This window comes from Etheostoma spectabile, chromosome 11 (genome assembly GCF_008692095.1).
Source record: "Etheostoma spectabile isolate EspeVRDwgs_2016 chromosome 11, UIUC_Espe_1.0, whole genome shotgun sequence".
Classification (NCBI taxonomy): Eukaryota; Metazoa; Chordata; class Actinopteri; order Perciformes; family Percidae; genus Etheostoma; species Etheostoma spectabile.
Window position 1 is genome coordinate 401,200 of NC_045743.1, and position 16,707 is coordinate 417,906.

A 16,707-nucleotide genomic window follows, 5' to 3' on the forward strand; every position below is an offset into this window, starting at 1 on the left:
AACAAATCTCAAGGGTTTTTGAATTATTGCGATAGGACATTCCTCATACAATTCAACAGTGGCAGACAACATGCAAGCAAGACATATTATTTTGTATACATCAACAATGTTAACACTTTTTAAAAGATGCAAAATGTACATTTTTGTCTTAAGCTATTAAGCATGACTTTAGTTCAGCACTTGCAGATGTTAAAATTACCATGCCAACATGCACAATGCAGTGAAGTTATAACTCACTTCACTGTTTGAAGACCTCATAGTTTACAATCGTATCTGAGGAAGACTTAGCGTTTATGCCAATCAGCTTCTGTACAAGATTTATGGACTCCGAAAATCCTTAAAATTCTGTCTGTATTTAAATATTTTTCCATAAGTCCCTCAGCAGAAAGATCCTCATGCAGTTTTACATAGATATCAAATATCCAAATAAAATATTGTTCTCCCATTAATCCCCTTTTCTAAACTTGCCTAGCCTTTGCAGTGTTGGGGGGGGGGGGGGGGGGCAGGAGACAATCTCATATGACATTGGGCCAGAGGCCTCTAACACCCTGGACACATCAGTCTATCACGGCAGACACTTATATAGACAATCAACCATTCAGACACATATTTATGTCTACAGGCAACTGTGAGGGGACAGTGCTGTAGTTTTTTTGTCAAAAATGTTAGAGTACTTACTGCTTTTTTTACTGTAGCTAATATTTTAGTTGAATGTGGCCTAAAAATCAAAACTACAATTGCATATTGAAATCTACTAAAGAGTGTCCTTCGGCACTTCATATACCTCAAAGTCTGACGAAGCAGATAAAAAAAAGAAAAGAAAAAAAAGAGGTAAAAACGTTAACATTAAACCCTGTAAAACAAAGTATTTTTCATTACACCAAAATCTTCACATTTGAATACAATAAGCATTTTATTGTACAAGCTGAAGTTATAAGTTACTTACAATACTTGATAAGAACATAATTACAACAGGATAAAGAGTAACACGCACTGTCTGCTTATACAATAGCAATGTAAGAAAGTTATCCACAGAGAAAAGGAAACATTACTTTGCAACATCCAACCGCGAAGATAGTGTGTGAACTCTAGACCTTGAAGAGATTTATTTGCCAAACAAAATGTAAACTGAACACAGATATAACCCCTTCAAGAGGGAGAGAGAGAACAGACAAACGAGACAGCGAGTGCTTGTTGTTGAAGGAAACATTGAGCCATTACACTATTAACCCTAATTCCCGGGCATTTCAGTGCTTGAGTTTAGTTTTTTTTTTTACTCTCATTGTTTGAAAACTTTCTTTTGGCAGCTATAAGGGCCGTGATTGTTCCTGTTAACTGTACGGGATTCTCACACTGCCTCAAACCACAGCTCTTCACACACAGACAATCTGATTTCCGCTTACATGATTGGCTACTGCAGCGTGATGTTGGGTTTCTTCAAAAGTTGAGTCGGTCTCAACTTTTTGTCACAGGTCCGCTGCGTTTTTTCTCCCCTGTGGCAACACCCAACAACCTCCATTAAAAGTAAATGGAAAGACCTGTTTGTTGCTGGACAGTCGGACGGCTGACAAAGGCTTTCTGAATGCGGCCTTAAAATGGGTTTTCTGATGTCTGACACTAATGGATTTGATATGAAAGGGTGACAACACAAAATCGTTAACAAACAGCAGTGCTATCTGGAACTCTTAATCATAACTTTAGTTCATTTTCAGGGTTTGCTTAAAATGAAGTGTGCCATTTCTTTTGCAATTTCTAAACTGCGTTTTCAGTTAAAGGAGACAATGCTAGGGACATTCTGAATTAAGTTAAATCTTGATCATCTCATCCACAATGAATGAAACTTTATTTACTGTTTAAGGTCTGGTACACAAGATTTCCCCACTCTATACCCATTTCTCAATATTTAAATGTATTAACTTTTGTAATAACGCTTTACTTCTTAAAAACAAAAACTGCTTACTATGCTGTGTGTTAGATGTGATCACATCCATAGGAAAAAAATACAATCAAGCAAATAATCAAAAGAAGGCAATCTGACCTTGGCAACTGGGTATTAATGTCACAAACAACCACATCTTAAAAAGCATTCTGCAATGTAGTGTATTTACCTCAAATTAAAGCATATCAAATATGATAAAGTACTTACAGGATATACAGAGTTGCTGTATAGTGATACAAAAATACAACCATATCTTTTGGCAGCTAGTTGACACACATGGAAAAAAACTTAAATGAAGATAATGAACACTTATCAACATAATTCTCAAAGAAAAAATATTTTTCATAATTAAGGAGGTATACAAACGGAGCTCCTAACTGTCTAACATCAGCAAGGGAGGAATGCCATCACTGCTGCAGGCTATCAGGCACCATCTACAGTATAGGCGGCTGGCTAAAGCAAGAATACAGTACACTTGGACCAGGCATTTGGGAATCATGTAAAGCACGTCTATGCACATCTACAGTATCATGTTGGCGGGACTAGATGCAAAGATTTGTTGGAAGGTTTTTGATCATGATCATCACCATTAATATCATAAAAATGCTACTGAAAACAGTAGAGGCAGAAAGATAGATAGGTGTCTCAGTAGGTTTTTAAGAAATAAAAAGGAAAAATCCTTTTGGAAATGTACAGTGACTGAGGCTGCATTTGCTCAGTGCTAATGGGAAACGTCCAGGGGTCTCATTTATAAAACTGTGCGTAGGATCCTTACTAAAAGCGTACGTACTCCCAAAAGCCAAAAATGGCGTACTCCAAAAGCAATTCAGATTTATAAAACCGTGCGCACGCACATCTGTAAGCAACGTTCCCTTTATGAATCTTAGATTACTTACAAGTGTGCGTACTTGAATCAGCCTCTTATTCCGCCCTGTACACGCCCATTTTTAACAATAAATAGGCAATGCAAAGCACCTTGTGAATGCAGATTAGTATGTCAATGCAGGGGTTCCCAAAACTTTCAGCCCACGACCCCCAAAGTAACGGTGCAAGTGACTTGCGACCCCCCCACTATAAACGTATATAAACATTGCGCACAACCGCGCACGCACTATAGGCGTATCCAAAATGAGCATATTGACAACACAAAATAACACAACAGTTTATCTTGTGTTAAAATCATGGCTAAAATATGCTATTTTTAATCGTTTTTAAATTTGTATTTTATTTCTGGAAATCAACTTGCAACCCCCCTCTCTCTGGCTCGCGACCCCCCTGTGGGTCCCGACCCCCACTTTGGGAATCACTGTGTTAATGGACCCCAGCAGTACTTTTATTAGCAACAATTTGTGATTGTTAACATCTTGCCAAAAGCAACTATATCCCCCACCCAGATGCAATTTGAAGATGAAAGTCTAATAGGAAACCCACTTTTCTTCATGCAGGTTTTGTCACCAACAGTATTAAAGTTCGGACCGATAGTGAGGACATTAAGTGTAACGGCTGCGCGAGAACTCATATTAACAGCTGTATTTTCAGACTTTGACATTTGATTATATATGCACAGTATTAAAAGGCAGTCATTTAGTTATTTACAGTGTGTTCTGCTGTTATCTAATGGTAGGGTATGCTATCATGTATTCCACGGAGTTGGGCCATTTCATCCTCCTGCGCTCTGTAACGGACAACGTGGCGATGAGACAGAGGCGATTACTTAAGAATTTTGATTTAAGATTTTAGTTGGATTTTACAAGGTGTTTACGGAACAAATATAACTCAGTACAAGCACAAATGACACTACTGGATTTATCTTCACAATAATTGTGGATGATATGGAGAGAAAAAAAACGTGTGTGAGACATCAATACTTGAAAATATTAAGAGAAATCATTATTCCCACGTTTACTTTCTGCAGTCTGACATCAGTTCACCACCTCACCGTCTGCGTCGCCAATTCCCATTGTCTACGAAATGTGCGTACGCGTGGGTTAGTGTTTGCGCGGAGGACAGCAAATTCTCCCGTCAAGTTTGTTTTTGATAAATCACAACCTTTGCTTGTGAAGTGTCTTACGCACATTTTCCGTCCCGTTTTGTGCGTACGGCACGTTTATAAATGAGACCCCTGGTCACACATTGGCTGGGGAGTCCCAAACAACCCAGCCATTGCTTAAAAAACAACAACTGTAAAAGGGTGCCACAGTGGCTATTTGCCACAGCCAATGACTGGTGGGAAGTTGCAAATCCTAGCTAAATGAGGTTCACATATACTAAATTATCACATCTAAATTAGAGTACTTTAGATGTACATACTGTATTTGACTGTGAAACATGTGTATATGCAATTGAACCATATACAAACATTGATAGCCTTTTCTGAGCCAAAGCTACAATACAAATGTCCTTTGTTTTACCCATTTCATGTATATTCATGCAACAGTGCGCCAATAGCTTGGTCCGGTGGACTTGATTCCGGATACTTCAAGACCTTTTCAAAAAGTGTGATAAAATGAATGGCAAGGCAGTCTGTAATTGTCAAGATCCGCATGGCTACTGAGACCATGGTTCACTGACAGTACATTTTACAACAATTCACAGCCACAGAATTCTTAAGCCCCATATAATGTGAGGTTAAAAGCACAGCCCTCTCACATCTCTAAAATCTCCCAGATCACCTATTTTAATACTTATTTTTTGGAAGTCCGTTACAAATATTTACAGGGACAGATAAACAGGACCATCCCAATCTGTGTTTGGATTATTATGAGTCTCTGGTTCCTGACCTCCACTTTGTTTGGTGGCAACAACATGCCCTCTTCTTTTCATTGACTGAATTGCGTTATGTACAAAATATTTGACTTCCCTCCATGTTCTGGTGTTCAAAGCAGGTTCAGCAGCTAAACATGCATCACAATCCTTTTTGCCTGGCACTTTGACCAGTTTACACAAGTCTCCAAACTGACGCCTCACCGCAGCCTGTTCCTCCTTACTCCACAACCTCTTGTTTCTCTTTTGAGGCTTGACAGCTGGAGTAACTCCTTTTCCGGCAGCAGACACGGTTTCCTGTACAAGAGGTGTTCTGTCAAGAGCACTAGGTCTATGGATTGTTGGGACAACCTGTGCAGTTGTAGGGGCCCTACATGGGGAAGAGCCTGTGGGGTAAGCTGGTGCACCTGAATGGTTCAGAGGTGTGAACGAAGAAATGATAGGCCTACTTCTGTCATTTAGTGTTGAGAATTCAGGGACCATTGGTGCACTTGTAGTCAATGGCGTGAATGTAGGAATCATTGAGGTGCTTGGAGAAGTAAAGGTGGCAAAATTAGGAATCATTGTTGATCCTGTTGTGTCCTGGGGTATATACACAGAAGATGGTGGCATAATTGTGGCATTCTGTGTATAAGAAGGAGACAATGGCATAATTATGCTGTTCTCTGATGTGTAAGAAGGAGGCATTAGTGCATTTGTAGTGTTATGTGGAGTAAATGTAGGAACCACTTGTGTATCCGTAGCATTCAATGGTGTGAAAGTAGAAATCAACGGTTGACCTGCATGGATCATGTTTGCACCAGTAGAACACAAGGATGCATATGTTGAAGTCATCTCTTGGGGGAAGTTGGTTGGAGCCATTGTCATACAACAATGTGAACTTTCTCTCAGGTGATCTGGATGCACTGTTGTCAGACTACAGACAATGTTTGAGTCTTCTATATCTTTCTCTGTGGTTTGCACTCCATCTTTTGGATGCAATGGACTCACATTTACATTTCCTTCAGTCTTATGCTGGTTATTTCTCCTTCTTATTGTCTGTAGAGTGTTGTGTACATAGTTTTTGACATCTGTCCAAGATCTTCCACCAAGATCTGGTTCAGCAGCTATGCAAGCATTGCACTCCTTTTTGCCTGGAACCTTCAACCCTGTGAAAAATTCACTCAAGTAATGCTTCACTGCAGCCTGCTCCCTCTCATTCCATGGTCTTCTCTTTAAAGCGACCTTCTGCGCAGTTCCTAAAAAGATAAAGAGTGTATCATGGTTATATAAGAGAAATAAGAATGCCGTATTCTCTCAAATTAAAATTTTAATACTGTTAACTCCAGAGCTTGACAGTTCATTCCTGATCTTGGAAAAAGCAAGATTTGTTTCATCAGCTGCTGTTTCCAAGAAAGTTTGATATTGTCTAAAGCTCCAGAACAAACAACTAAGACCTTGAGTGGAGACTGTTTTATCAAGTCCTGAAAAGGAATTAGAAAAATTGAAGTTTGAACATCTACTAGTCCATGACAACTGGGAAAACGTAATCTCCCGATGAAGATGGGTAATAGAGTTCAAAGTTCCAGAGCAAGTACGTGATCTTAGAGTGGAGATTTCTGTCAAACGTTAGCTACATATTGAAAGCACTTTGTAATCAAAGAACACATTCATGCACAATGATCTAAAGGAGCAAAAAAAGGTACTCACCATCACTTGCAGTGCTGGGTGAATCTGAAGGCAGTGTTCGATCCATCTTGAGAAGTTGTTTGCTCACTTCCTCCAGCTGTGATGCATTTTTTGAGAGGCTATAACACTCCTCGCTGCTCTTTCCTAACAGCTTGGCCACTTGATCTACTTCACCTTCACTGAGGCTCATTAGCTGCCAGCAGCTGGCAATTTGCTCTCTTAATGATGAGGACAAGAGTGCTTCTGGGTTTTTAACTCCACATTCCATTGCAGACCTTCGGAAACAATCCAATCCTCTGATGAAGGATGGACCTTCAGTCCGTGCAAACAGGTATGGGTTTGTTTTTGACACACCAGCCTGTTCTCGACTTTCAATGAGTAAGTCAATTGACAAAACCATCCTTTCCGTTAGCATAACCAGCATGTTCCTCCCGTACTGACCCTCTAGTTCTAACCTGGTGAAACTGCTACCAAGGTCAAGCTCCAATTTTGTGCTTTTCCTTATTTGATCTGCTGTGGGCACAAATGTTCCCCTACTCTTTTTGCAAGTGTAAGTTTGCAAGAGCATTCTGCCGATATTTCCTACCTTTCCTCTGTTAAACAGACACACATCTGCCAGAGTGGCCTCGCTGAGCTTTTTCCATGTTGACAAATTAGGACTCTCTTTCAAATCCTTCCTAGCTTCCTCTTCTTCCCCTGAGATAAACTTGTGGAGTTTTATCAAATCTTCTGTCACAGTTGATTTGTCTACTTCCACTTTCTTGACTTCTTGCTTTAGAGATAATGCAAGAGATCTGCGAGAAAAACACTCACTCCATTTTGTATCAAGAAGTTGTATGAACTTTTTCACTTCACTTTCAGTTTCACTGTCCTCTGTCATGCGACTTTCCCCAAAAGCTATTTCCGCAGCTCGTTTCAAAGAGTAGCCGATCTTCGTAACAAGGGAAACGGTTTTAAACTTACTGGAACAGGGGTCAAAACCACTAGCTTTTTTGGCCCCTTCAACGGCTAATTCAAATTTGGATGGTAGACATATTTCATGCAAGTACTTCACGCTCTTGTCAAGCTCATTTACAGCCACCACGAATCTACCCAGTTCCCTCATCTTTTGGGCAATATAAGCAAACTGTGACTTGTCATGGTCATACTTAGCAGACAAGGCATTGCCAAATTTACAAATAAGTGGGTCATTTCTGATGTGCCTTGAGATGTCATCTTGATGCATGATGTGAATAATTTCCTCACAGCCTCCTGTTAAGAACTCTGACATTGGAAGCAGCCGGGACGCAGCACTGTGGACTCTGCTTCTTTTCGTCCCATCAGACGGTTTCTGATCTCCTTTTTTGGCCTTACACGACCGCTCATGTCTCCATAAATCAGTTTTGCGATAAAAAGCAAAACAGTGCTGGCAAGGGAGGAAGTCACGAACTGATATGCCGGGATTTTTAACCTGTTTCTTGGTCACAATTTCCCCTTCGCCACTTTTGAGAACTTGGCAATTATGTTCATAATCTCCTTTATTGCGAATTTGGTCAAGCAAAGACTGTCTAACTTTGGAACCTTTAGGAAAGTGTATTGCATGGGCAACGTCTATTTCCTCTGAATGTTTCTTTTCCAAGTGCTTTGCAAGTTGGGTAAAAGCCATTTTGCAATATAAACAGAAGTGCTTTTTTCCTGTCTCTTTTCTCTCATCATCCACTGTGCTAGGTATTATTTCAAACACTTTCTTACAGGTCCTTGAACTGCATCGTGTTGGCTGTTTGTTCTCTACAGTTTTCTTGCCGCGCCGTGAGTGCCTCTCAGGAATCTCCTTTGTGCCCGACTCAGACAGAACTTGATCTGTACCATCTGACTGACCTGCCATCATTTGCTCTGCCTCATCACTTAAGTCATTAGCTTCCCCAAGGGACCTTTGCGCGTTAGCTACACCCTTTTGTTCCGTTTTATCATCGTCTTTTTCATTTTTCCTCAGTGTCACTTGCTCAGTGTTAATACCGAAAAGGCCGCATGGCATTTTTTCACCGTCTTTTGGACAATCCATATCTTGTTGGATGTTGTCTTTTACTCTTGGAGTACCCTCGTCATTTCTTGTACTGTCAAGGTTAGAAGTCAACCTAAGAGCATTGCTCGAACTTCTCTCTTCAATCAAGCGCCTCTCTCCTTCAATTGACCCCGTCTCACCAATAGTACAAGCCTGTAAAAGAACAAGCATATGTAAGACTCATTGCCAAATCAGACTCATTACTGACTGAATTATTTGATTGAGTTTAACTTAAAATACAGACCCATTCTAATAAAAATGTAGGGGAAAGAAAACAAAATAAAGCTAAATTTTGGTTTGCATTTTGGTTAAGTGGTGGTGATAAGTCTCAAGACTTTTTTTTTCGTACCGCCTTTTTCAAAATCCTTTGCACATTTTTTTATTGCTTTTTAAACGGATTAGCACCTTGGCAATGCCCCACCAAGATCCAAGCTCATTCAAACAGAAGTCAATGTGATGGCCACACATCACTTTTTAGCCCAACATTGGTATAAAAAAAAAAAACCCTGACACCTCTCATGTTTCCAGTACAAAAACCACATGTGACCCATTCGAGAACAGTTAATGGCTTTATTGGATCAAGCAGCGTTTTGACATTGTAAATGTCTAAGCAAATATATGTAGTCATGGGGTGTAGGATGAAATGCTACATGGAAAAAAACAAAATATGCACTAATACTACACCTGCATTCATGGATTGCAATCAAAACAATTTATTATTTAAACTTTTGATGTCATAGACAAAATGTTTTGGCTTAGCATAGCTGTGTTTTCCCAGTAAAATCTATAAAACTTGTGAAAAGGTAAAAATGCCAAACATGGGAACATGGTGTTCAACCATTCAAATAATTATATCTAAGGAATATTATTTAGATCTCATGTATTCTGTAAATGATTAATTGATAAGACAAAAAGTCTTGAATACATATTATTAACTAGTGCATGCCGCCTGCACATGTTGTGCTATGATCATGATGATGAAACATGTTCTGAGAGCATATGCAGTATGTACCTGCTTCAAAGGGTTCATCTTGTCCCATTTATTAATGTGTTCTTCTTCCACTGGTGTGTTCACTGCAAGGGAAGATAACACCACAGTCTCTAATGTGCACACATTATGATGAATATATAATGATGAATTAATAATATCAGGTCCAAATGATTATAGTTCATATATTGAAGAGCAATTTTAAACCATGTTATTGTTAATATGATAAACTAGCTTAACTTTAGCTCTTAACAGCAGCAAGTTATTAGAGCAAAGCGCATTTCATGTCAGTGGAGATTTTTGTTAGCTTTTTACATATTCTAAAACAATACAGTTCAGGTTGAAAGTTAGCAACGTGGCCCTTTAACTTTCAATACATTATAGGTATAACTTTAAAAACCTGCCAATTACCACACAATTGTTCTTGCTTCATAAAATACAAACAAAAGTTGCTATCAAACTAAATCACTACATTAACAAAAATAATTACACTATTACAACATTGCTTAACATGTATCATATACTAATTTCTAAGAAAAATGAAAGTAATTGAGGCCACACTCTTACCTGGGTTTGTTTCAGAAGCAAAGGTGCTTTGGAGTTGTGAAAAACATCTTGAGGGGTTGAATTATTAGTAGATGTGAAACAGTTAAGTCTGTGGATGTAGAACTTGAGACAGATTCCTTGATGCAGTTTTTGGAAGAATAAATTTCATCTAACAGCGCTGTATCGGTCAATGATTAAAAATCCTTTCAATGTCATGGAATGAAATGATCTATGCCAGATCATGTAGCTTTAGTCAGACATGTTTATGGTTCAGTATCTTCCATTACTAATGATACAGGGTTTCCCCGACATAAAAGGTTCAATAAGTCTAAATTAAATGCATTAAAATCGCAGATGATTGTATATAAGACAGACAAAATGTCTACATGCATCTGTTATGTGTTATAACAAATACCCGAATTCCATGAACCATGTTTAAAGTTTGTGCTCAAAACAGCTAAAAAAAAAAAAAAAAAAAAAAGAGAGACATTATACATGGGAATAAAACAATTGCTGGACAACCGTTGTTTATGTAAAGTGCTTCTCAAATATACTTCACAATGTTGCTTCTCCTTCCACAAAATAAAGAATAAGACAATATAGAGCGAGCGGGTCATTATCGCAAATTAAACCTCCAACAGGGTAATGCAGGACCTTGACGCAAAGCTCAACATTATCCCACTTATTACACGGCTACTTACTAAAGAAATCAATAATTTGACATATACATTATTTAAAAGTGATTTATTGATTTAAAAGTAACTATATATAAAACTTTTAAATGTTTCTAAAACTGACATTTTTCCTTTGATTTTTTATGTAGCGTTTATTAGGGATGACCCAATTGATCAAACATCGATCATTAATGGTTGATATTTACTAAAAACGTGTGATCGGGTGCTCAGCATTAATCTCTTCTAGGCCTGTCGCGATATGCAATAAATGAATTAATCGCATGATAGATAAAAACAAGCTTGATTAATTTCTCCGGCCGCGATTCAGCATAACAAGGAGTAAACCCTCGTGTCAGTCAATTGACAGCGTCATGGTCTACAGTCCCTGACAAAAGTCTTGTCGCTTATCTATTTTGTAGAAACACCTGCTATTAACCTGACTTTTAATTAATCAATTGGTGTAAGAAATAGCTCATATGAAAAGCTAAAACCCTCCAATGCATGTTGCAATGATGTTCAATGCACTGAAATAAATTAGTTTCACTGAAAAAAGATTTATAATTTAAACAAGACAGAAAGGTCAAATTTTGGCAAGACAAAAGTTTTGTCGCCTAAACAGAAATTTAACAAATATACTGCAAATAATAAAATATGTCAGCAAATTAAATAGTGGTGCTGTGAGATCCAAATGTAATATCTTGTATGACTTCCATGAGCTTGAAGGACTGGACCCATGCGGTTTGGCAAGGATCCAGACCATGTGTTGATGAAGTCATCAGGAATAGCTAGGAAAGCAGTCCTGCTGCCTCCCAGAGTTCATCAACATTCTTTGGTTTGGTCTTCCATGCTTCCTCTTTCATCCTACCCCACATATGCTCCATGATGTTCATGTCTGGTGACTGGGCCGGCCAATCCTGGACCATCTGGATCTTCTTCGCCTTGAGGAACTTTGTAGTGGAGATGGAAGTATGCGATGGAGCACCATCCTGCTGCAGAATTTGGCCTCTTTTATGGTTGGGAATATAAGAGGTAGCTAAGATGTCTTGGTATTTGAGACTATTGATGTTGCCTTCCACCCTGGCAACCTAATTCAACAGAAGATTCATCTGAAAAATCCACTTTCTTCCACTTTTCCAGCGTCCATCCTTTTAGCAGGCTGTGGGCCTTGGCACATGCCACACGGTTTTTCAATTGTCTTTTGTTTAGTGCCGGCTTCTGGGCACTGATTCGACCATGGAGGCCATTTCGAGACAGAATCCGACAAACTGTTCTGGTTGACACAGGGACTTCAGGGGACCAGGTCTCGTGGAGCTCTGCTGAAGTGGAAAATGGGCTGGCCTTGGATTTTCAAGCCAACAAACGGTCCTCTCGAGCAGTTGTCTTGCGGGGTCTGCCTGACCTGGGCTTGTCAAAAACGTCTCCAGTGTCTGCCACATCAGCAGTGGATCTGGTCTTCAGCTTCTTAATAATCAAAACTTTAGTCTCAGGGTGAATCTTAGGCATGTTTGCAGATGTCTAGTGTACTGGGGTGGTTTTTATACACACCTGAGACCTGATTGATCCATTATTAGTCCCAGGTGAAGCTCATATGACAAGGCGACAACACTTATGTCTTTGTAAAAATGTACTCAATGGGCTTTACCAAGCTGTGAATATTAGAATACTTTTTGACAGTTTCGTTTTGCACTGAAACATTATTACAAAAGCTGTTGGGATTAAAATGAGCCCTTTTTTGTAAATAAATCTTGATTAGAAATATATTTCAGTGGCACTTCAGGTCAATTTGCACACATGCGGCAAGACTTTTGTCAGGGACTGTATGTGTGAGGAGGCAGAACTCCTGCCATTGCCTACTACAGAGTGCAGCAAAAAAGCTGAGTAAGGAGAAAACGCTAGTTGAGAGTTGTAAGAATAAAAAGAAAAAGAAAAGAAGATGGAATTGGTTTCAACGCGACAGCAGCAGTTTGGGAGCACTTTGGATTCAAACCGAATGACCGTGGTGAACCACTTAACCTAAGCTAGTCTGAGCTGAGCTGACTACTACACACAAGTTAATCACTTGGCCAAGAGCCTGTGCTAGCCTGTGCCCGACTGCCTGTTCATGTGAAGTAAAGTCCTTCCGCGGCCGTCTCCCACCCACCTTACTGGCCACGAGAATCGAGTATTCAACAGAGCTGTGTATTGAGACATTTTAATGTCAGTTCATGAATTTGTAAAGTATAGGACCTGGCCGGGCATGTATTTAACGCCATTAGTGACACGCACCCACACACACGCGCACACACACACACACGCACACACACGCACACACACGCACACACAGGGCAACCAAGGTGCAAGATCTAAAATTTGTAAGATGTGATTTCGTCTTGAATTGAGGGCTCTATTTTAATATTTACTCTCTTTAATGATTGTGTGGGTATCTGTGTCTTCAACTTTTCCTCTTATTCCTTGCTGCTGCAATAGTGGGAATTTCCCCATTGTGGGATTAATAAAGGATTTTGAATCAAGAAGACTTGAGCTATACTGTGTGTTAATCAAAAATGTTGTGGAACAAAATAAAATTAGGCACAAGCTAGTCCGCAGATAAAAATAATAATGGTTTGGGTGAATGGTTATATAAAATGTACACACCTCTTGGTCCAGATTGTAGTCCTCTTTGGAATTGAGTGCCAATTTTACAGCCATGTAATCTCCACTTTTCACAGCATCCCGCAACTCACCTGACAGACACAAGGTATAGTTAAAAGAGAGTATACCATGTAGATTTCCCAACAAACACATACTAGACAAAATATTGAAATGAGCCATTTATCATCATGTGTTACCTGCTCTGCAGTGAAACAGAGCTGGTGTTTGAAAAGTTTCCTTTGGTCAGACCAGTCGCTTAATAGCGTAGCAGAGCCTACATCATTTTTTAAAAGAAGCCAAACGTGTTGTTTCGGTATTCTACAGCACACACACACACACACACACACTGGAATAAAAATACTCACTGGGTGACAACGGTGGACCTGACAGGATCTCATCTTCCCCGTTCAAATGTTTCTGGAAGTCATCCAGAGTCATCCAGTCCAGGTTAAGATCCATTCCTAGATTCAAAGTGGCTTGGCCTTTGTCTGTAAAACACAGAATGCAGAGAAAGATGCTTTATTAGTTGGCAGGCTGAAACCTTGCATACAGCAACTCAAAGATGTTGCTCATACGTGTTTTGAACCTCAGTCAGTGTTTGTTGAAGTAAAACAGTAGTAGTTGTAGTTATTTATTTTTAAGGATTATTTTTTGGGGAATTTTTAGGCCTTTATTATGCAGGACAGCTGTAGATGTGAGATGAGATAAAGGGAATGACATGCATAGATCAGAGTTGAACATGCAGCAGCTGCCACAAGGACTGAGTCTTTGTACGTGGGGCGCACGCTCTAACATATGAGCTATCTAGGTGCCCCAGTAAAAATGTAAAATTTTAGGTTAAACAGCTTGATATTTGGAAGCATGATAGCTCAGCATTTGCTCAGGTGTCAATCAGAAACATACCAGATTTGTCAGCGCCCTCTGGTGGTTCCTGTGGGTCCTGACTGTCATCACATGCCATGAAGAGTCTGGGCTCACTGTCCTCTCTCCTCTTTCTCCTGTCCTCTGTTGGGGTCTTCTTCTCCCTGCCGGGCCGCTGGGCCTCCTCTGGCCTCTCCTTCCTCTCCCGGGAATCCTCTCCCGGTTTCTGCATCGCTGTAGACTCTTCTGCCTCCCTCTCGTCACTGTCCAGGCTGAAGCCGTAACTCTGGCCGGGTCTGGAGACTAAAGGGAGGACCAGATAAAGTGGTCATATTTCTTGGGAGTCAAAAAGACAGTCTTTAACAAAATATTGTTGACAATAAAATCTTCTATGGTCATCTCCTTATGAGTGAGCAGTCATGAACTTCAATATTCACATATTCAGGGTAAAAATATAATTTTCTTGTTGCTATAATAAAGAGTCAATCGCACCTAGACTCCGTTTTTACCTGGTGTTAGGTTGGTCTTTTATGTGGAGTCAGTTTAGGTTGATGTTACTGTGTAAATGTTCAAACTAAGAACATCAATAACTAAACTTTAATTATTTTTTTAATGCGATTTGTCTGTGCTTGTGTGTCATGCATACCATCTGATTGCTTGGTCTTCTCCATCTTCTCAGGTTCTGGTTTTTGAGCTGGAGACTCTTTGGTCGTCTTGGAGATCTTCTCAATCTTCCCTATTAGCTAATGTTGGAATAGGAAATTACAACGTTAACATCTTGTAGTATTCACTGTAAAACATTGAGCAGCAGGGTCCATCAAACAGGGCAAACATTAATAGTGGCTAAGGAAAATGAGAGGTTCAACATTTGACACAAGTCTTGCTTATCCGAAAAAAATAGCAAGTCGTCAATGAGTGAATACTTTTGACACTCAAAAACTACAGTTTTTCCTTTTTTAAATTGACAGTATAGATACAATTTTGTATAATGCAAAAAAAGCAACACGTTTGTGTATGAACATCTTCACTTAAAGTTAAAAAGTTGTATGTGTAGTCTCACGTTACCTTACACAAATCTTGAAACATGAATGCATTAGCTAGCTGTGCCTAGAAGACAAAATAGGCTCCAACCAGGCAAACCACAGACAGGATTTCTGCATTTTTCTCAAGTTAAATCAACATGTGTCCTGTTTTCATTTCCAACATTTTACATCATATGATGGACAAATGAACATAGCATTAATACTGGACCTTTGTGGGTTTGCTGCTGATCTTCTCTGTGGCGGGCTGATGCACTGGCGGCCTGCGGGGGGCCCTGTCCTTGGCCTCGCAGGTTAACAAGAACTTTTCAAACAGATTAGTGGAGCCCGTGGCATCTTTCTGTCCCAATACCTCCTCTTTAGCCACTTCATCCTCCTTCAGCTTGGTGCTGCTAGCTGCGGTGACAGAGGACGAGGAGGACGAGGAGGATGTGGAGGAAGACGGGACTTTGGGTGGTGCTGACGTGCTCTCCTGCCCTTTGCTCTTGGCCTTCTTGTATAGGGTGGAGCTATCACTGGAGTCTGAGTGGAGAGCAGCATCCTCTTTGACTTTAGAGGTGAGGTTCTTTAGTTTCTGGAGGCTGCTTTCCTTCTGGGTGGCATCTGGCTTCTTGCTCTTTTTGTCATGGATGAGATCCTTAATGCCCTGCAGCTTTACTTCCCACTTCCCTTTCTTTGGTTTGCCTTTGTCGTCCAGACGGGCTTTTTCGGCTGACTTTACCGCAGCATCCGTTGATGCAGTATCGTCCATTGGGGACTCCGACAAGCTCAGGTCGTCTTCTAGAGGTGCGGCGGCCTCGTCTTCAGAGGTCTCCGTCTTCCTTTCCTTCTTCCCTTTCTTTTTCTTCCCCTCCTCTCCCTTTTCTTTCTTATGCTTTCCTCCGTCTTTCCCCTTTTCCTTCTTGTGTTTTTTGGAGGGAACATGCTCATCGTCCTCTTCTTCAGAGTCAACCAAACGTTTTTTTGAATCAGTCTTTTTCTCCTTGAGAGGAGAGGGTGGAGTAGAGGCTCTCTCCTCTTCTTCTTCGTCTTCATCATCTGTCTCGGGTGCCGGTAGAGGCCTGAACTCCTCCTTCCGTCTGTCTTTCTTCTTCTTCTTTTTTGGAGTTGGTTCCTCCTCTTTTTCCCGGACTTTTGTCTTTTTCTTTTTCTTGATGGCCTCCTCAGTTGGATGGTCTTTGCCCTCACTTTCACTCTCAGAGTCGGCATCAAAAACGTCACTCTTTGTAGGCAGCGGTTTCTAATAGAACGGAACAAACAATGTCACATTTTTAGATTATAGATGTCAAGAAAATTCAGCTGTGAGTTTTGCAACCAACCAAAATACAGGTTAATCATGCCAACAAGTTCTTTTAAGTAAGAGTCAAAATGTGGTACCTACATCAGTATTATTATTTTGGTCCATACAGTATCAGTAGTATTCTGTAGGGCTGAAACGATTCCTCGAATAATTTGATTACAAAAAAATTCTTTGCCTCAAAGCTTTGCTAAATCAATGTAACTAACCTCCGCACGGAGGATTATTACTAGCGCAAAGATTGATGCCGCAGATTACA

The 16,707-nt window shown here is 40.0% G+C and overlaps 1 protein-coding gene across 6 annotated transcripts in view; it reads right to left on the minus strand.

The window, feature by feature from the left end:
- Positions 1-16,707, minus strand: part of mphosph8 (M-phase phosphoprotein 8) — a 29,319-nt gene that overhangs the window by 7,437 nt on the left and 5,175 nt on the right. For 4 of the 6 annotated variants that reach the window (XM_032529004.1, XM_032529005.1, XM_032529007.1 and 1 more), the window contains exons 3-9: positions 15,363-16,391; positions 14,758-14,854; positions 14,154-14,414; positions 13,616-13,738; positions 13,254-13,342; positions 6,392-8,564; positions 889-5,940 (exon numbers count right to left, since the gene is read on the minus strand). In XM_032529004.1, the coding sequence (XP_032384895.1) occupies positions 4,652-5,940; positions 6,392-8,564; positions 13,254-13,342; positions 13,616-13,738; positions 14,154-14,414; positions 14,758-14,854; positions 15,363-16,391 (5,061 nt within the window). In that variant the 3' untranslated portion in view covers positions 889-4,651. Of the gene's footprint in view, positions 1-888; positions 5,941-6,391; positions 8,565-13,253; positions 13,343-13,615; positions 13,739-14,153; positions 14,415-14,757; positions 14,855-15,362; positions 16,392-16,707 lie in introns of those variants that run through there. The other 2 variants (XM_032529009.1, XM_032529008.1) reach the window with 1 other exon arrangement.